The sequence below is a fragment of the Typopeltis vanoorti genome, chromosome 1, assembly GCF_054136105.1.
Source record: "Typopeltis vanoorti isolate ZY-2024b chromosome 1, IOZ_Tvanoo_1.0, whole genome shotgun sequence".
NCBI lineage: Eukaryota > Metazoa > Arthropoda > Arachnida > Uropygi > Thelyphonidae > Typopeltis > Typopeltis vanoorti.
The window spans coordinates 63,807,382-63,830,016 of NC_143549.1; the positions used below are offsets into that span (position 1 = coordinate 63,807,382).

Genomic DNA, 22,635 nt, shown 5'->3' on the forward strand with positions numbered 1-22,635 from the left:
AATGTTTTAATATGACTGTGTAGTGGCATAAGTGTTTCACCTTAAATATTTTGTGTTTTGTCCGTGCTTCCTGCATAAGTGTGGGTTGTTTCCAGAATGTAAGCTTTACCATTTTATCTTGCAACCATTGTAGCCTGTTAAGTCTGTAGTCTGCGCAGAATGCGTATGATGTGATTGCATATCTTAAAATGTTTTCACATAATGCTTTATAGGTTAGTATTTTTATGTGGGTTGGGGTAATGTCTTTTAATCTGTATAGTTTGCTTGCTATTATCCTAAGCTTGGTGTGTAGGTAGTTTGTATGGCTATTCCAACTTTGATCAGCATCGAAGTGAAGTCTGAGATACCGTGTTGTTTTCACCTGTGTGATAGTTATGAATTTAGGTTCTGCGCTTTGTGTATAGGAGGATGAATGTCAGATAGTGAGATATTTAGTTTCTATAGGCAGGGTTTGGGGTTTTTGAATATCATTAGCTTTGTTTTTCCAGGGTTTATATATATATATATATATATATATGTGCCGTTTTCGGTTAACCAGTTAGTGATTTGATTGATGTCGTGTTGCATATTTTTGTAAGCGATATTTGCATTGTTGTGAATGGATACTATGGCCGTGTCGTCTGCATACTGGAAGATTTTACTTTTTAGGGGAAGGTGGCTTATGTCGTGTGTGTATATGTTAAATAGAATGGGAGATAGGACAGCTCCTGGCGGTAATCCACAGGTTACATGTTGCTCTTTACTGTACACTGATCCTATACGTGTGGTGTGCTTTCTGTTTTTCATGTATGCTTTAAACCACTGGGGTAGACGACCTCCAATTCCAATATGCATTAGTATCATTAACAAGGTTTTGTGTATTAGTGTGTTGTCAAATGCTTTTGTTAGGTCAATGAATACCACTAATGTTATTCTGTTTTTATGCAATGCAGCGCTTATTAGGTGTGTGAAATCTTCCAGGAGTGTTGCTGTTCCTTTATTTTTTTTGAAAGCTATATTGTGTTTTGGGTATGAATTGAAAATTTTCAACGTATGTGGAGAGTTTGTGATGCACGATGCGCTCCATGATTTGGTTGATTACAGATAACGTGGCGATAGGTCTGTAATTACTTATGATGTTTCTTTTTCCATGTTTGTGTATGGGTGTGATTAATGCAGTCTTTAGTGTTTCAGGTATGTGTCCCGTTTCGAAGATTTTATTTCACAGTTTTTGTATAACTGGAAGTAGGTTGGTTGAGTGTTTCTTGATGTCTTTTGGTCGGATTCCGTCTATCCCCGGTCCTTTGTTAGGGTTAGTTTGTTGAATTGCCAGTGATAGTTCTTCTTTTGTTACTGTGGGGAACCACATCGACTGGCTTGCCCCTGGACCTAGTGGAGAATGTTCGTTTGTGTGAGAAAAGGTTGTTTCTTGTAGTTTTTGGACAGAGTTCACGAAATGCTGATTACAGATGGCAAACAACTGTTTGAGGGATTTGGGGTGGCAGGCAAAGCTGTGTTTTATTATTTCTGAAGCAGTGGTTCTGTGTATATTGTCCAGCATTTCATTAATCAGGTGCCAGGTTTCCTTTATGTCATTCCCAGCTGTTGTTAATATGTTGCTGTAATAGTTTATTTTTTCCGTTCTAATCTGTGTTGTTAGGCGACTCCGTTTTCTTTTGTATTCAGCTTTTAAAGCGATATTGTTCAGCGACTTCTTAAGTTGTTTCCATAGGGCATCTTTTCTTTATATGTCTGTTATCCATGGATTTTGTATTTTTATTTTTGTTAATGCTTTGTTATATATTTTGTTAAATGCAAGTTTAAGATTATTATATACAGCTTCAGCAGAGTGTAAAGATGCTATCTGCATCCAGTCTGTTTTTCTGATTTCATCGTTTACTATTGTTTCGTTTAGAATGCTATAATACTGTTTTGTAGTCTCAGTGAGTTTTATGGGTTCTGGTTCAGTGTGTAATTGTAATGCTGTGAAATAATGGTCTGCCAGTTTGCATGTTATGACGGCTGCTGTGTGGCTGTTTGGAGGGGCCCTTATATTTATGTGATCAATACAGGATGAAGTTGTTGTGTTTCCGATTATCTCTTCTCGTGTATACGACTGTATGGATGGGGTTATGTTATATGCCGATAATAGGTCTAGGTATTGTTCTGTGTTGTTATTTATGTTCCTAATGTTTATATTAATGTCTCCTATTATTATCAAGTATTCTGAGGCGCCAACTTCCGTGGCTGAAAGCCATCTGTTTAGTTCTTCTAGGAAGTCTGTGGTGCTTAAGTTGGGTGGTCTGTATATTGCGTTTAATATCAAGGAGTTTTCTTGTTTGATGTTTTTAATTTCTATGCATATGTTTTCTGCGTATTCTAATTTATAGTTTATTTCTGTTACTTCTAGTTTATGTTTAGTAAATATTATTATACCACCGCCTCGTTTTGTCTGCAGTGTTTGTGTTGTTGGAAGCATGGCATTTGGTAGGTGGATACCTCTTCGTTTGTCGTAGATACTTCAGTCAGTATTAAAATGTTTATGTCGTCTATATCTTCCTTCAGATAAGCTTGCAGGGTCAGCCAGTATTTTTGAATGCTTCTGATGTTGATGTGGAGAATAGATAGTCCTTTTTTGGGGATTGTCACTTGTTTTCATTCTGTTATTGATTTCAAAATGTGGCAATTATCATGTTCCGGGGTGATTACGCCTGCCTGATGGTCTGCATTCATGTTGGTTGGTGTGCTGTTCCTTCTTTACGAGTTGTCAATATTCCTTTCAGTGTGGCAGCCTGTTGAGGTCTTCTACGGATTTTATTTCAATTGGTTTTGCGTCTTGTGTCTTTCTAAGGAATATTTTGCTGTCTCTTACCCATATAAACTGGTAATTGTTTTCTGTTTTTACTTTCCTTGCTTGGTAGAATATTTTCTGATAATATGGCTTAAGGTATTCAGACAAGTATATTGGGGTATTGTCGTGGTCTCCTTTCAGATCCTTTACTACTGGTTTTTTAATCCTGCTAGCTTTTATACGTGTAGTTTTTGTTGGGCTGTTGGTGAGTCGCACTACGACGGGAGAAGGACAGGAATTATTTTCTCTTTTCCTTTTTTTTTTTGTGGTAACCGATGCACTGACTGGATGTCTAATTGATTCAATGGGAGAGCCAATTTTTTGGCTTAGTTGTATTACGGTGTCTCTTAGATGTTCCGTAAAAATTTCTGGGAGACCATCTATGAGGAGATCATTTTTGTACTGCTGTTGGTTTAAGAGTTCGTACTGTTGCTTTAAAGAGTTTAGTTCTTGTCGTAGTTCCGTTGTCTCTTTAATTAAATTACGCTGTCTTTCTGTTAGTTAGCTCTTTAACGCAGTTCTTAATTTCTCTAACGGTCTCTAATACATCTTCTACCGAGTTATATTTAAATTTAATAAATTCCTCATATGGGTTGAATTTTTTTGTAATTTGTGCAGTATGTTTTTGAAATAGTTCTCCAACAAAATCTATTAAACAGTCTTTTAGGTTTTGTAATCTATTTTCAAGTAATGCATTTAAAGTTCGCTCACCTGGGTTTCGTTGTTGATTTCTTTGTTTTTAATTCCCTCTGCTGTTGATAGCTGTTTACAGCCTGCGGTTGTTTTCTGCATTTGCTGTTTTCCACCTGCGGTCGAAGGCGATATTCCTTTGTTGTCTTCGATTCTTGTTTGATGTTCGCTACCAAGTAGCCTCGGACAATCCTGAACATAGAAAATGCATGTTTTTCTCTGGCAGTTCTTACATGTTATGTGGTTTTCTTCCCCGTTAAGTCGTCTTGGCATTTGTAGCACTTCATATTTTTTGTTTGATGATCTTGCTGTAATTTCTAATATGGCGACTTCCTTTGTTCTCTTCTCGCGTAGTTGAGCAACGTATACTTCGAACTTTGAATACTTATAATTTACTTATTACTTAACAGATACTTACAGTTTTTAGATCAATATGTTCGTCTTGAAGAACGGAATTCACTGATATACTTTAAATTTTAATTCACAAGAAAAAAATCTACTTTGCAACTTAAAATATGGGAGCTTCGAAATAGCGTGCTTGCGACCAATAATTGAACATCAATAATAACAGCAAATGCAGATTGTGCGATCAGAAAGATGAGACTGTAGAACATATAATCAGTGCCTGCAGCAAAATAGCTCAAACGTACTATAACTGCCGCCATGAATCAAGTGGCCAAAATAGTTCATTGGCATGTATGCAAAAAAAATATGGCTTCCCTAATTCTGATAACTGGTGGCAGCATAAAATTGAGACTGTATTGGAAAACGAAACAGCAAAAATTCTCTGGGACTTTAGAATACAAACTGATTGGCATTTGGAACACAATAGACCTGACATCACAATTTATACACGTGTTACAATGCTGCTGCATCATTTGCAATCCTCTGAAAAAAAAAGGCTTTACCTTGTTGCACAAACTCAGCTGCAGATACGACTTCATCATCTGTGGTAATTTTTCCTTTCAAGTGTTACTTTAAATTTGGGAATAAGAAGTAGTTGGATGGGGCCAGGTCTGGCAAACAGGGTGCATGAGGAAGACACTGAAAGCCTAAGTTGTGTTGATATCACAGTACCCAGTGATCAACAAAGAACTGGAAAAAATTACTAAATATCGAGAACTTCGATCTAGCAATCGAAGTTGGCCGACTGTGGCTTAAACACACCAAAGTCATCCCAATAGTTATCGGTGCATTGGGTGCAAAAACTTCAAAGAAGCTATCCAACTATTTACAGCAATTAAACATCAATGAAGTGACCCCATATGACCTACAAAAAACAGCACTACTTGGAATAGTCTATGTTTTACGACGCTACCTGATGGACTATTCTTAGATTCTTGGGTAGGATCTGAATTCTTCTGTATAAGCAGTCAAATGTTTATTTATATGATATCTTGTTTTGACTGTGTATCAATTATGTGAATAAAATAATAATAATTATAAAATTTAAACTTGCAAACTATGATTTACGCTATTGCAGAAACTTGCTGGTAGTTTCCAAAGTAAACAAAGAAATTTTCCATAAATTTTTTGAACCCCTATGTTCTGTTCTACTTTAAGATTGCAGCCCACTGGTGTTTCATACAGAAGATAGTTCTCTCTGAAACACCAGTCAGCTTGCTCACCATCTCTACACTCTTTTCCATGGTGTTGCCAGTGTGTGACGCTCGCAGCTCCGCGTAAACATTCATCAAACTTTGCTTTGAATGACTCGTCAATATTTTCCTATGAGAATTTCGAATATAAAAATCTGGAGGTTGCAATCGAAACACCTGTCTTGTCCAACATATCATTTGTTTCCGATTTTGAAATCGTGACGTGCCACAGAGCGATCTGATTGGTCGAAACAATCAGCCAGTTTATATATTTGTTTAATTATTATTGTGATTTTTTTAAGTTGTACTAATTTTTTAAACTTTCTGTTTAATTTAAAAAAGACTAAACACGCTCACAAGTTTATGTTAAACGATATTTTAATTGCATCCTAAGAAGGAACTATTTTCTGTTGGCGGAATTGGCCGTTTTCCGTGAGGAAGTGATTTCCTGCAATGTTAAAGTGGAATAGTTCAGAGCAGCAAGCAGCTATAATAAACTGCCCAATGAAATAAAGTCAGTAACCTCAGATTCTTTTAGAAAAATACTGAGAGACTACTATGTTAGAAACAGTACATTTTAAAGGTGTGGATTTGGGATTGGATTCGATTATTTCAGAAGTTTCTATAAAATTTAATCGGAGAGTTTAATAAAACATTATCGCAAATCAATTTTATCGTGTTTTATTACAAAATCGAGTTATTTATATTAATATTTTATTTTTTAACAGGCAACTACTGGGAGCTCTATGAGTGGACGAAAAATAATATCGAATTCTGGGAAGAAGTTTGGAACTATGCAAAAATCATCCATTCAGCTCCTTACGAAAAGGTATTAATTAAAGAAGTTTTATAACGTGACTGGAGTGTTGACATCAGTAAAACAGTTTATTTTTCTAACAAATAAGTTATCAACTTTCCTGGATAATTTTTTATCTTGATAAAATGTATAAAACATACCTACTTTTCCAAAAGGTTGTTTTATTTTATTCATATTTTATTTGAATATTCAAAAGCTTTATAGTGAAAAACACGCAAAAACAAGCAGAACAGCAATACTAGAACTCATGTGCACTCATTAAAATCTTTTGTATTTCAACATAAGCGCACTGTTTTATTCTTAGGTCCTGGATACAAGTGTTAAGTTCGAGGATATACCGGAATGGTTTCAAGGAGCACGTCTAAATTACGCTGAAAACATGCTTCGTTATAAAGATAATCACGTGGCCTATTACATAAGTGGTAAGTGCTAAATAGCAATAACAGCATTGATTTGTTTCTTCACTGAGCATAATGGACAGAATAGACGATTAACGTTTTTTATTACTTGAAAAAGTACCCTTAGATTTAAAATTACATTTTTATGTAAGAAATGTAATTTAAAAATTTAAGGATTTTTTACTTAAAAAAATTAAAAGGCTATAATAAGTATTATGGATTTGTAACTAGATTTTATGTAGGATTTTTTATTGAAATTTATTTTAAGATAACTTTTAAAAATATTTTATATATATAAATTCTGCGCTTGTCAAATTTAATTAAAAAAAATAAAATAATAATAATAATAATAATAATAATAATAATAATAATATTATTATTATTATTATTATTATTATTATTATTATTATTATTATTATTTCTACTTACCTATTTCTATCGTTATTATGTGGTTATTAGGGTTCAATTAATAACCGATTAATAATACACAGGTGACAGCTCGTATATGAAGTATAATAAAAAAAGTAAAGAGAATGAAGGTGTGCCAACCAAAACGATGTCCCTCCTTCGAAAGGGGAATGGTAACCCATTCCCCTTTCGAAGTTATTTTTACATGTATATACTTTTTCCATGGAAGCCTTTTGATTAGTTTACTTGCTGTCGTAGTACCAGAGAAAGATTTATGACTTTCTAACTGAATGTGAAATATATCCGGATATATCGCAACTTATCCAGCAATCAGAGTTTTTCCTCCATACATGCAAACGATTCAGAGAACACAAGCAGCTTATAGTTATAATAATCTCGCCTCGCAGCGTCATATAGCCTCTTGCTATCAACCAGCTGTTTCCTTTGCTTTACCTTATACATATTTGCATATACCTTAGCAAAAACGCAGTTTTTGCTAAGGTATATGCTTCATGGCCACATTTCATTTAAAATATTTAAAAAAAAGAGATCGAAATTTACCGTGTAACTACTGACAAATTGCCATCGTCACAATCCTCTAAAATATAATAGGAAAAGTTATCAACTTCTCCATTAATTAGAAACCCACTAGTTAACAACGACAACCAGTACGGATTATGCCATTCAAGCCCCCCCCCCCCGGCTGACCTCTTAGCGTATGTTACTGGACATGTGTCATGGAACGGTTCAGAGAAAATTTTGCTGTCGTTCTTGTCATTTCCAGAGCTTTTGATTTGGTCTATCTACAATCATCTGAAATTTGGGTAGACAGCTCTAACTCTGGTCGTTCACTTCGTGTCATGGTAGATGGCTTCCTCTCTTCGAGCTTTGCAACAAATGCAGGTGTGCCTAAATGTTCCGTTCAATCACCGATTCTCTTTCTACTATACACAAATGACCTACTTTCAATCACCCAAATCTCTACTCATGATAGATTCTCCATTAATCCTACTAATTTGACAAATCATGCAGTAAGCGTCATCGCAAGAGTCAAGATCGTCTCAATTAGTGCCTTAAACATTGATCTCTATGCTATCCTGCAACTGGGTGAGAGCTATCTTCATTCCAACCAACACGTGGTCTTGAATTTTCTCTCGCGAAAGGGATAGAAGCTCTCCTACGATTACACTCCGTAATACACAAATTACCAGACAGGATTAGATCCCTGCTTTTGCTTAGACCAGCATTTATCTCGCACCTCTTCTGGCATACACAAATCACATCAACCTCTTTCTTAGCATCTACAAAATCTACGTATTCTCTTCCACTCAGATGCTTACCACTCAGATAATAAGTCTATTACAAATCCTCCATTCTGTCGATTACTGTTAATATGTTCAGGATGCTGCACTTAAACATCTCTAAAAATTATTCTTGATGATACAGAGAAGAGCAATTCGCTTCCGAGATGATACCTCCCTTATGGACCCACTTCAGCCTCTTGAACTGAACTGGTATCCATCATTCCATTGCTCTCTATTGGGCCTTTCAAAACAAGAGCAGCAGCTACTGAGCGTAGCTTTTCAGTACAACATCAAACATATCGCACCTGCTTATCCTCCTTCTTCTTCCCTTTGTTCTAACTACCTCTGTCCTCTAGCACCGCCTTCCTCATGAAGTATTCCCAAATAACTACAACTTCAAACTCGTCAACAAATATTTCAATAAGTTTTCGTTTCTCAATCATCATATATATATATATATATATATATATATATATATATATATATAAAATAATATATAATTTTATATATATATATATATATATATATATATATATAATAATATATAATTTTATATATATACTAATGTAAAATTTACTGCTGATCTAGAAAATAATAACTCCTTGCCTTTCCTAAATGTCATGCTTACACGTTGCTCTGAAAGATTAAAAATCTCTATATACAGAAAACCTACTCATACCAATAGATATCTGCATAATCTTTCTCATCATTTTCCACTACAAAATCTTGGAACTATATCTACCTTAGGACACAAAGCACGCTCTCTCTTGAATGAACAAGATGAACTACAAAAAGAAATAAATCAACTCTCTCTTATCTTTAAACAAAATGGATACTATGAAAAAACGATTAAGAAATTTCTTCTGGATCCTCCTAGACAGTGCACAATAGAAACTATTAATTTTAAAGGCAGCATCTCCATCCCATACATTAGCACAGTCTCTAAGAAATTAGCTAAAGTCCTTAAAAAATATAACATCAAGACGTTCTTCACCATACTTCCTAAAATCCGTTCTTTAAAAAGCCATCCAAAGCCTCCTCATCAAAACCTAAAATACCCAGGTGTATATAAATTATGGTGCGATTGCAATATCCCTTATTTTGGACAAACTAACAAATCTGTTGAGAAACATATAGAAGAGCATAAAAGAGACATCTCTTACAAAAGATCACATGCAACTGCGTTATCCTGTCATGTTCTTTTTTCAAATAATCCTAATGATGATCAACAAACCCACTCTGTTTGCTGGGATAGATCAGAAAATATTTTTCTCTGTGATGATGAGTTTGAGAGAAAAATTATAGAATCAAGGGAAATCCTTCTGAATCCTTCCCACTTAAACAACAATTTGAGTTATAACATCCCAGATAGCCATGCTGCAGTTATTCAATATTGGCGTTCACGTGAGTGTGCACGCACACTTGCAATAAACAATGGCACGCCTGTTAGAACAACTTGAAAAAATACATTTTTTATGCATCAATTATGTGTGGCGATTTTTTACCTGTATTTTCCAGTTTTTAGATACTTCAATGTTTATTATTATTCTTTTCCTTTAAGAATACCTGATGAAAGCTATTATAAGCCGAAACTAGTTGTATTATTCTTATTAAATCTTTATAAGTAATCTCGGTTTTTTTAAGTCATTAAATCTATTATATATATATATATATATATATATATATATATATATATATATATATATATATATATATATATATATATATATATATATATATATATGTATGTATGTATGTAGAGAGAGAGAGAGAGAATATATATATAGTAGAATATTAAGACGTAACTTGATTATTCAAGTAATATTTTTTTTTACCATCCTAATATGTCACATATTAGAATGATATTTCTCCCATATACAACACAGTTCCCCGCAAAGAGATGTTATATTGTTTCTGAGATGAACCAAATCACTTTCGACACTTTTATATCAGATCTTGTATGGAAATATAAATAAACGTACTTATTCAACATTCATTATTTTGATGCAGTCTTTTATTCTAGGAGAAACAAAGAACACATTTGAGAAAATAACCTTCTGTGAACTCAGCCAAAGGGTTGCTTTGTACGCTTCGGCACTCAAGAGAATTGGAGTGTCAAAACATGATGTGGTGGCTGGTAAGTTCATATCTCAAATAGCTTTTTCTTCTTATTTTAGTGTGAGTGTGCGTACCAGTGAAGTACGTGAAAAATCAATTTGTTAATTATGAAGAAAATATTATAAGAATTATAAATAAATAAATACGGATGCAACTTACGTTCATTTATTTTTGTAGAATTTTCGGATACATTTCGCAGCCATTTTCAATACAGCAGGAACGTTAAACACAAAAACGAACAATAATTAAATTGTATGCACGTGCATTATATGTGTTATGAAATGCAGAAGGATAAATACATCTACGTTATTCGTGATGAGTATTTTTTAGGATAACTTCCCAAATTTGAGAACGTTTAAGACAGTCGTTTTTGTTGATGGCTAGGAACTGTAAATGTGTGCTTCGCAGCTTTCTTAATATAATGTTTCCAGAAGAAAGTAACGTTTGTGTAGAACTTGAGCATTATTCCAATGAATTCTATGCTCAGTATATAAGGCGTGGCTAGAAAAAACCATGTTTATAGGATTATTAATGTAAAATATACTCTGGATGTTCCTTAAGACGAATCTGAGCAGAATCTGAAGTTCATGGAATTATAGTAATTCCATGAACTTCAGGATGAGAGAGAGAGAGAGAGAGAGAGAGGTGAATATTCGTATTATGGAGACACGAAGAGGGTATTTGGTTTACGAATTGGTTGGAATGAAAGTTGTAGATCAATTAGGCAAAGAAGACTTGCAATTTTCTCTGATAGTCCTTTAACAGTAATTCTAGAAAATTCTTCTCGAGAACGATTAGCATGAAGGCCCTAATTATTATTTATTTTATCGTATCGATTCGTTTTGAAATATAACCATTGGATATGAAGGTAGCTCTGATAATAGACATTTCATTACTTAACATGTTCATTGCCAATCACGCGATATCGCGGGATGCGAGTTCTCACCAAACGGCCGATCACGCATTATCGCGTTGACGTCGCTAACTAAATAAAAAAATAAAAAAAATTTGACCACCACACGAAATTCCAATTTGCAGCTTGGCAATGAAAGTGTTAAAACAGAATCAGTTGATAAAATTTTAAGAGCTCTCTCAACTAAAGATTTAATCGTATTTCTGACAGGGGTGATAATGTGAAGCAGCATTAATGTATTTTCCTATGATTTGGTTTTCTGCATGCAGGGAACTGTAGACTGTGATTAGGTTGACGTAGAATGAGAACCTCCAGAAAAGGATGGCAGTTGTTATCTTCTGCATCGAGTGTATATTGAATTCTTGGGTTTACTGAATTAATTTTCGAAAGAATGAAATACTACTCTCTTGTGTTTCATAAAAATTATAATAACTTCATTATTTCAATGAAAATATTTATTTTATTTTATTTTTTTTATTTCTAATGACGTATATAAAGTTTCCTCCTGCAGTTGACAGCGCATATTGTTCGGTTTTGTGTTTATCTCTTTCTACTGTATTGAAATTGGCTATGAAACGTATCCGAAAAATTGTGCAAAAATAAATAATAACTTAACTTAGGTAGCACCCGTATTTATTTGTTGTTATTATAATGTCTTCTACTTAACGTTTTAATTTTCAAATCTAGGGATCTACGGGGGGGAATAGTTTAAAACAGGACCGAAGAAAGCTCATGTATTAGCTAGCGCCCACTATACAACGGGAGCTAAGCTATAATTAAACAGCCAGTTTCTTTTACATGTTGATTTAAACCACAAAATGTTTCCCTATTTTGACATTTCAGCACTACCTGGCCCCAGTAGTGACAGGGTGGATAAAAGTCTTAGCATTGTTACCAACAGGACTTAATTCCAATCTCAGTTTAGGATATAACACATAAAATATTTTCTTGCTTAGAAGATTAATTCGGTTCCTCCCTCTCACAATTTAAATTAAGTGATATGAACCTTACACCACATAATCCAAAGTGATGAGCACATAGCTTTCAGCAATCTTCTTTTGAAGGCTAGAAGACTGTGGAAATCTATGTGCATGCATCCATGGTCAATCACAGAATAGTTGACACGAGACTGAGGGAATTAATCAGTATACTAGGAGGAGAGTACAGCAGACAAGTGCAGCCATCTCGTGGTCTCTAGCCCTAATATTTATATTATTGTATAAAATAGTGCCAAAAGTATCATTCTGGTAAATTAAAAATTAAATTAAATTTCTCTTTCCTAAGAACGTAGTTTAAGAGCCAAAGATTTAACCTTTTGAAACTGTCCCTTTCCCAGGTTATATCACTAATATTTCACCTACTGTGATGACCATGTTTGCAGCTATAAGCTTCGGAGCAATTTGGACTGGCGTTGCAGTTGAATATGGAGATATCGTAAGTGATTTAACCAACTTCTTTGAAGTATGGATAAAAATAAAATAAGAACTGAAATTTGAAAAATGAAATTGGTTGTGAATTGCAAAAATTTAATTACAAGATTAGTATGTTTTTTTTTCGGAGCTGACTTTCCAAATGCAAAGTGAATTCAATGTACGGCTTTTCTTTGCTTATTTGTTTAATTTTTTCCATGTGTTTTAAAAAGGTATTACTTGTAATAATCAGCATACTATTAAATTTTCTAGCACATTTAAATGATAGAAGTTCCGTTCCATAAAAATCTGCCGATGCCTTTTATTCAGCGGGGTAAATAGGTGTGGTCACTTAATCTTAACTTTTGCAGACTGTAGACAACTACGCGCCATTCTTAGTCAATCACGAATAGGCAACCCAAGACTATTGATGATTTAATTGGCACCCAGGAAAGAGAGTACATCAGATAAGTGCGGCCCTCCTGTGATCCACACTATGAAATAATGTGGGTTCTATAGTCAATTTGTTGAGTATATGGAATTTAAACCCAACTTTCCAGGAGAAAAATTCCGCTCGCCCCTGTCAGAATTGATTAACTCGAAAACTGGTCTATGAAAGGCTTGAAAAAGTTCCTCTCGGAAAGAGTTCAGTTGGAGAGAGAGAGAGAGAGAGAGATAATAGCATGTTAAAAAGATGAATTTCCTGAATTTCCTTTTCATAGTTTAATACTACAACCAGCTTTTAAGAACGTCATTTCCAAAATATTGTTTTTCGATATTCTGGAAATGGTTCCAAATTAGTGGAACTCGTTTCTTCATAATTACCATGATACAATTCAGGCCCCGTATTTTGAAGTAGGCAGATTTTAAAAATTGCTATTTCTATTTCTGAATTTTTGTAATTGTATTGTATATTACAAATTACATACCGTATATTATAAACTTTATACTACATTAATAAGGACACAAAATATATACTATAAATATATGTTTTTCATTACTTACTTAAAAATGTTACAACATCGTTTATTCCTCACAATCAGGAAGATAGAGTCCTAGCTTTTGGGTATCGGTAAGATGGTCTCGACCTTGATCATCGCTGATACTCGAGGTTGTCCCTACAAATGATTTGGAAATCCTATGGGAAAGTATGGGAGACAACTACTATCACCTCGTGATCTGAAACCCTATCTTGTATAATTATCTGAAATACCATGAATTCTACGATCAAGTTTTCTGAAATTTGAGGGAGAAAAGTGATCGACTCATTAGGTAACTCGCTGAAGAAAGAAAGAAAGAAAAAAAAAAGAAACTTTCAAATGGCAAACTGGAATCGAACTTCTCGTAGTCTAGCATTATGGAACAAGAAATTTTGACAGAAGGTTATACAGGCACTCATTATTATTCTTAAAATGAAATACTTAAATAAATACATAATTAAATTAATTTTAATTCCACGTTTGATTTTTATGTTTCTTCGATTGCCGCAGAAATATTTAAAAAGGACATGGCAACTACTGGACGTCAACAGCACACATCAATATAGAATGAATGAATTCTCTAAATTTGTAATAACTTTTAATGATTTCATTGATTGAATATGTACATGAATAAGCACGAAATTCATTGGCCTTTTAATTTCAGGGAGCGGTTCAGAGACTTGCGCAAGTTCGCCCCAAAGTTCTCTTATGTACAGATTCTACTGTTTGCAAGGGAAAGAAAATTGACTTTTTAGAAAGACTGAAGACCATAACAAAAGGTAAATGTGTAGGTGTTTCTATCTGTTCAAATCCTTAATTATTATTGATTGATTATGGCATGCACCTTAATCATTTTAAATAATTTTAATAAATTACGAAGGAAAGCATGCAAGCACCTATTTATGAGCGATCTGAAAATTTCTTTTTTTTTCAGTCAAAATATTCATTTTGTTTCAGCTCTTCCTACCCTTGAGAAGGTGATCATTGTTCCTTTCAGTAACGCTTCCTTCTCTAGAGATTACTCTGGATTACCTAATTGGTAAGCCACCATATTTCATAACATTATTAATGTTATGAAATATATTATAATGTTATAATATTATTAAATTTTGAACAACTTACGTCATACAATAATTTCAGAATAACTTTTTGTGTCCCATTTACAAATACTACCAGGAGAGCAGGAAAGAAAAATTTAAAAAAATATTTGTGTTTATGCTCTTTATGATAAATCCAATTTGATGCCATATTTTCTGGACTGAAATAAGCCTCATACAAAACTATAATTGCATACATTTTCAGCAACTCAATTGATGGTTGCAACTATTTTCTGGAGAAAAACAGCCATTTATACTGAAAAGCCTTGTTATTATTGTTATTATTATCATCGTTCTCCTCCTCCTCCTCCTCTTCCTCCTCCTCATCATCATCATTATCAAATTCCTGCCATTTACCCTCAAGGGGATGTACAGGATATGATAGTACTACTTGAAAAATTTACATCATTAGTAACTTCCTATCTACACTTTTCCTCCAAATCGGTCTGTTACTTGTCAAGACTCCGACATTATCAGATCTTATATTTCTATTATCTAAGGCACTTTGTACCGTATCAACCATCTATATCTTGGTCTTCCTCTGGATCGTTTTCCTGCCAACCTGGCGGAGAACACTTGCTTTGCTAATCTTTCCTCGCCCATTCTGTTTAAGTGACCATACCACCTGAGATTCGCTCTACTAACACATTCCTGGATGCTGACAATGTCAAGCTCTTTCCTAATATCCTCGTTTTTAATATGATATTGCCATTGATGCCATCTGTTCACGCTCAAATCTTTCTCAGGACTTTCATATCAGCAGTCTCTAGTCTTTGGTCAAGTGTTTTACTTTTGACCCAGCTCTCAGATCCATAAGTTAAAACTGGTTTGCACACTGTCTTGTATACAGCTAATTTAGTATTCCGACTAATTTCTCTCTTATTCCATATGAATTTATTCAATTGACTTCCTACCATACCAACTTTGTCGATTTTGTTGTCTATTTCCATATTTAGTTTACCATCTTCACTAAACTAAAAATCGTGCCTAAGTAGCTGAAATATTTTACTTGTTCCACAGGTTCTCCGTTCACAAAGCAGTTGACATTTTCAACGATTCGGCCTATTTTCATTATCTTCGTATTTTTATTGCTGACTTTCATACCATATCTATTACAACAGTATTTCCCTTGGTCAGGGAAACTTGCAGACTTGTAGCGGATTTATTTAGAAGTATAACATCGTCCGCATAAAGCAAAGAGCTGATATTAACATTTCCAATTTTGAAATCATGTTTAATACCACTTACCTTCATAATGGGATCCATATAAATAATGACTAACAGAGGGGATAATGTGCATCCTTGTTTCACATCAGATTTAACATTAAACCATCTTCCTGTACTTCCTTCAATTCTAACTGCTGACTTACAACTCAAATAAAGACTAAGTATTGTTTGATATAATGCCCCATTGACACCATATAACTGTAGCGTATTGAATAGCTTCTCTCTCTCTCTTGGCACCTTGTCATATGCCTTTTCCAGATCGACAAAACCTAAATACAGATCTTTGTTATATTCCCATGATTTCTCAACTATCTGTCGTAAAGTGAAAATCTGATCCTAACAGCCTCCATTTGGCCTCAATTCAGCTTGTTCTTCACCAAGCTTCTCTTCCACAACTCTTCTCAACCATTTCTCAAGTATATGTGCATTAATCTTAGCAGGAACACTCAGTAGGGAAATACTTCTGTAATTCTCACATTCAGTTTTATTTCCCTTTTTATATATGGGTACTATGAGAGCTCTACTCCAATCATTGGAAATTTGTCCCTCTGTCCAGGCATTCTGAACTATGCAGTGCAGCCACTGCAAGACTTTTATACCACCATACTATAGAATTTCTGGTCGAATATAATCTACTCCTGCTGCCTTTCCACATTTTAAACCTTTGATGGCTTTTTCTTCTTCAAGTATAGATATGTATTCTTGACTATATGCCTGTTGAGTGTTTCTTTACCACTGTGCTGTCACTGCTTGTTTCATTTAGCAATTTCTCGAAGTAATTACTTCATACTTCAAGGATATCTTTTTCTCCCGTTTTCATGTCATCTTTATCATCTCTAACTCCTTTTACAGTAATCTCTCCTCCATTTCTTAGCTTCTTCAACAACCTCCAGAATATTTTGCCACCTTCTTGATATTTATTTTCTATGTTTTTAACAAAGTCCTTCCATGACGTTTGTTTAGCTAGTTTTACACAGGTTTAGCTTTCTTACATTTGTCTCTGTATTCTCTAAGAGCACAAGCTGACTTATTTGCCAGGAACGTTTGATATGCTTTCTTATTTTCCTTTACTGCCTCTTTAACTTTCTGTGTCCACCATGGAGTTCTGATTTGTCTATCCTTGCAGACAACCTCACCACATGCCTCTCTGGATGAATCAATCAGGGTTTTCTTCAAGGCTTGCCACTGAATCTCCAAGGTTCCTGTTCTCAAACTGTTTAATTTTTTCTTTAATAATCTTTATGTATTTTAGTCTACAGTTGACATCTGAGAGCTGCTCAACTTTTATTCGCTTTAAAACTTTCTTACATGTCATTCTTTTTAATGCGAAATTCAATTTTATCCTGCTCAAGACTAAATAGTGATCACTTCCAATTTCAAATCCTGTGTACAATCTTGTGTCCTGTAGCAGGGAGAAAATATCACTATCAACAATAACAAAGTCAATGTGACTTTTCTTATTCCTTACCTCTTCTCTCCATGTGAATTTGTTCACATTTTTATATTGGAACATAGTGTTAGTAATAACCAGTCCATGTCCTGAGCAGAAATCCAACAGATATTTGCCATTATTATTAGCTTTGCTCTTTTCTCCAAATTTTCCCAAAATATTTTTGTATGTCTGACAATCATTTCCTACTCTGCTATTTAGATCCCCAACAAGGACCAACTTTTTCTCTTTCATTGTGTCAGTGCCTTTCTCTAAAGCCTCAAAAAATTCCTCCACTTCTACCTTAGGAGAACCTTCTGTGGGATTATAGGCACAAATAAGTCTCATTGTCCAGTTCTCCATTCTGATATTTGTTATTGCCCACATACTCGACTTGAGACTGACTGCCATTCAAGAAGATTAGCCTCGTATTTAGTGTTGAATACTATGGCTGATCCTTTTTTTCTTTGATTGTCATTGCCTGAATACAACATTTTGTATTTATTGCTCAGAAAGATCTCACCATTTTTGTCTTATTTCAGTCACCCCCATTATGTCGATCTGGTACTTATCTAATTCCTCAGCTAGCTCCATTTCTTTGCCATTCAGTCATAGAAATGTGTTGAAGATTTGTTCTAGTAGCTGACTTTTCGCTGTTCACCCTTTTTTTCTGGCGAAAACAACGCGGCCTTGTTTAACCGGGCGACAACCCCCCCCCCCCAGCCGGCATGAAATTTTGTCATGTTGTACCATAATTTTGTATTTTGGTTTAAGCCAATAAGAATACAATTTGGTCGGTGAAATCCCAAATTGCCAGCCCATCCTAGTTTGTTCAGTATCCAGGTAGATACCCAACAGGATGCACCACGAGAAGGTGAGGATTGGACATTAGGTAAGAAGCCCTGGTCGATTATCCGTATTCCTTTAAAGGCGATGTGGAGGTCTTTTCTCTGTTGTACAGCTTTGACCCTCAAGCACCCTTATATTATTATTATTATTTTTTTTTTTTTCGTCTTCTTCTTCTTTAGCTTATTTATTTTATCATGCTTGCTTTATCATGCTTCACAACATCCTCTACACCAGTCATCTCTTTAATTCTGTTTGGTATTCCTATTCCTTTTTGTTATCTGAAGCGTGCTTCATTGCTCTTTCTTCTCATTCTTTTTTTTTCTCACTTTTCTAGGTAAACACCAGACTAATGCACATATTAAATAGCTTTCTTTATATACATTCAGGCAAATATCCTAACAGATCTTTATACCTAATGAATCTTTATAAATCAAATCACTTTATGTCATTGTGTGAATTCTTCTATTTATTTCTTTATCTTGCTTTTCCTTAAAATGAACTAATTTACCAAGAAAAATATAATCCTCCACAACTACTTTGTAATTTATTTTCTAGGTATCAATAAATTGCTTCTAAATGCATATTTATCAAAGCAAACAAGGTGAATCGAATTGTTCAGAATTGATGTCTTGACTGCCACAGTGATCGCTTTAAATCATGGAGTGAGTTTGAGAGTTGTGTGTTTACAGGATGATCAGTCGCTTTCTCAGAAAAAATACTCCAACAGTTCTTGCTGAGTTCGCACCTAGAACTTATAAAGAACCTCAGAATGACTTATGCACTTTAAAAAGTTCATATGTTGTTCTGTGTACGCAGCACAGTAAAACGCTATATAAGAGTAGAGACATAATCCAAAACCATAATAAATAAATTTTAAAAAATAATAAATAATAAACCATAATTTCCATTGGGGGTGTTCGTTATTGTTATTATTTGGTTGGAGATATTATAAACGTATATACAGAAGCAGAAAATCGACTTAAGCATTATTAGAATTTCCAAAAATTAAATAAAATAACTAGACTGAAACAAAATATAACTAAAATAAAGAAACAAAAGAAAAATATCTATCTATCTCCTACTACTTGCCAGTCGACAAACTCTTTATTTATTTTTTTTTTTTTTTTCATATTTGTTGGCGTTGGTGTAGTTGAGTTTCGTTGTAGTTGGTGGGTTGATTGGTGGAGACGGAGAGTTGTAGAGTAGGTACCCTCCCTCGATGAGTCTTTAAACTCCCTGGAGGTGTCAGGTAGTAATAATAATAATAATAATAATAATAATAATAATATAAGTAAAGAAATATGGCTCAACTCCTCATTCTTTTTAATCTTCTACCTGACTGTTTGAAGTATATCCTTTATTACTGTTGCAGAAAATATTACGTATAGTTTTTATTTGTTTAGCCTGCACATTAGGCCATAAATACAAATCAAACTGTTTTGCAATCAGAATATTGCGTAATCATTTGCTGGAATAAAATATTGGGGTACGTAGAAAGAGGAAGGATAATTTCTAGATCAAGAAGGAGACTTTTTGTTTGATTATTTCCTATTTTCTGTATATACTAATAAATCACTAGTGTGTGTGTGGGGGGGGGGGAGTAGGAAATAAATTTTGCTTTTTTTTAAATTTTTTATCTGAGCCCAGAACATTGTCGCTATGCCAACTGAGATTCGATTCGAATTAGTCAAAGACACGAGTTTTCCAGGCCTTTCCCTAACTTTAATTCCCAATAGATAAAATTCAGCTAGGAACCTCCTAAAATAGTTTAATAAAAGCCAAGCATATATTTTAGATATTGGGTTAAGAGCAATTGCATCTTCCGTGAGATAGTCAAAGATTAACTGAAGGCAGATCAAGGCTAAATCAGATAGCGAAGAATCATATTGGATTTTGAGACTTCGTAAATAAAAGGTCAAGATTACAACCACCGCCTGTACCTACGCTTGAATTTGAGTCAGAAATCATTCTGAAAGCTGCCATCTGAAATATTCTATTGTTTTTAGCTGGTCTTTGCTAATAGTTAGGATGTAATTCAGGAAAATAAAAAATAGTATTCCTTAAACCTTTATTCTAAAATATTAGTCATCTTAAGTACAAATACTTTAATTTACTACTATATTTATTGTTCAGGTATTTCTTGGATGATGTTTTAGAAATGGGAAAAAATGTCGATGGCTCTGTGCCTCCACTGGAGTTTGTTCAATTGCCTTTTAGTCATCCCGTATGCATACATTTCACATCTGGTACTACAGGCAAGCCGAAAGCAGTTGTGCATTCCGCAGGCGTGAGTCATAACTACTTATCTTGAAATATCATGTTTTATTTTATTTATTTATTTATTTATTTATTTATTAGAGTAAAATTATCAATGGAATATCAGCAACAACACAAGATCATTCTCTTAAGTGGTGAGTGGTGGGTGGTAAATTTTTAGCAATTAATAAATCCCCTATTCTATCCTATTCCCTCAGCCATATACAGCTGGTGGTGGGGGGATTGCTATATGCGACCATACTAGGGAGAAGATTATGAGCAAGGTAGTTTCCCGTTGCCTTCCTTGCCGTAGTATATTTTATGACTGTAGCCATTGTGTATTTCCGGTTTGCCTGTTTTGAGGGATTAAAAAACCCTCCACCCCTTCGTATGAGCCCGGTTAACTCACTTCTAGTCGAAAGAGACCAGATAAAGGCTTCTCCCGTTACTAACGGGAATCGAACAAATACTGACTGAGCTACGGAGGCTCTTAATATACGTACGATTCAAGCTTTTCATGAATTCAGTCGGGTATTAATTATTATTACTTATTGTAAAATAATAATATGTTTATTATCTGATTTTGTATGTATATGGTGCGTAAGGGGGGGGGGGATCGGAGATAGTATATAAAATTATTAGATCTAATTATCATTAAATGCGTCAGTAACTTACCGGTTGGAAGAAAAACATGGAATGCAGTCTACGACTGGAAAATATCTGAGTTCAAATTTGATAACGGAGAATTCTTTATATGAACTTCGTTTTTTTATTTTCTTAATAGAAAGTTAGATAACCGATCTCATATAAGAAGTAGTCTGGTTTTCATTCTGCATCCAGCCAAATAGGCCAGGAGCATATGCAGTTAACAAAAAAAATCCCGACTATTACATTTACGGCTATTTTGCCTGCTTCTGTTTAGGAGTGCCCCTGTTTAAATGTCATTGGCTATTTACTCATGGATTCTTAGGGCATTGTAGATGTATATTTACCAATAGATATATGTAGCATTTACCAATAAATGCATTTACAATGCCCTAAGAATCCGTGAGTAAAAAGCCAAGGACATTTAAACAGGGGCACTCCTAAACAGAAGCAGGCAAAATATCTGTAAATGTAATAGTTTGTTAAGAGGAGAAATATGGGAGTTTTCCCAGAAATAATATCCATAAATCCCGACTAGTTTGTAGATGGAAGAGACGATGCAGTGCACTTGATGAATGCAAAAAAGCGTACACGTTTGTACAAGCAGGGTGTTCATCTGTCGCGAAGTCTTGGACTCGTGGTGTCACATAATAATAATAATAATAGTAATTATCAAGATGAACGAAAGAAACATATTACAATAATACTTATTATGATGACATTTTTTATTTAATAAAAAAAAATAAAATTAAAATAAATAAAAGAATAGCAATGCAATACCTGCAATTTTTAACTTTCAATAATCTTTTTAGATAAGAAGGTAAGCATTACAATTCTTTTAACTATTTATATTTTTAACTCATTAAAGATAAAAATTACCTTATTTAAGGAACTGAATTAATTTACTTGCGAAAAACATGATTTAAATCAAGTTTTTTTGCAAGTAAATCACCATTATGATCATCATCATCATCATCATGCGTATCAAGGATTTAGGCCTAGCATGGCCCTTTTCCGGCCTTAGAAGTCATCGTTGAATCGTTTAAGATGACGTCCTGGTTTTCTTTTTCCTAATGACTTGTATTGAAGGCTTGTTTTGGTAATCTTTCTGTTTTCATTCTTTGAACGTGTTCCATCCATTTATGTTTATATTTTTTAATTTTTTTCTATTACTGGTTTTTGGTTTAATTCTTTCATAATTTCTTCGTTTCTTTTGTGATCAAAGAGGGTATACTTTGCAGATTTTCTCATAAACTTCATTTCTGCTGTCGTTAATCTTTGCTTGTCTTTTTGTTTTATTGTCCAGATTTCGCTTCCATACATTCAGACTGGTAGGGGTAATGTATTGTATACTTTTAGTCTGGTTTGTTTTTGAACTAGGTTTGGTTTAAATATAGAGTTAATTACAGTCTGTTATTTTAAAATATTTTGTAATTTTTGGGTTTATATCTTTTTCATTTTCACATGTGATCATACATCCTAGGTAGTTAAATGAATTCGCCTGTTCTAAGATCTTGTTATCTATTACTATTTTAGTTCTTGCTGGATCTTGTCGTTTAAAGGCCATAGCTTTTGATTTTTCTGTTGATATTATCATACCATAATCTTTGGCTATCTCATTTATATCTAAAATAGCTTTCTGTAAGTTATCTTCAGAATTTGTAATT

The 22,635-nt window shown here is 34.0% G+C and overlaps 1 protein-coding gene across 1 annotated transcript in view; it reads left to right on the top strand.

Moving 5' to 3' along the window:
- Positions 1-22,635, top strand: part of LOC150110040 (acetoacetyl-CoA synthetase-like) — a 72,667-nt gene that overhangs the window by 16,813 nt on the left and 33,219 nt on the right. Inside the window, exons 3-9 of the mRNA XM_090397607.1 lie at positions 5,847-5,947; positions 6,240-6,357; positions 10,069-10,182; positions 12,413-12,510; positions 14,130-14,244; positions 14,423-14,504; positions 20,201-20,354. Of these exons, the coding sequence (XP_090253733.1) occupies positions 5,847-5,947; positions 6,240-6,357; positions 10,069-10,182; positions 12,413-12,510; positions 14,130-14,244; positions 14,423-14,504; positions 20,201-20,354 (782 nt within the window). The remainder of the gene's footprint in view (positions 1-5,846; positions 5,948-6,239; positions 6,358-10,068; positions 10,183-12,412; positions 12,511-14,129; positions 14,245-14,422; positions 14,505-20,200; positions 20,355-22,635) is intronic.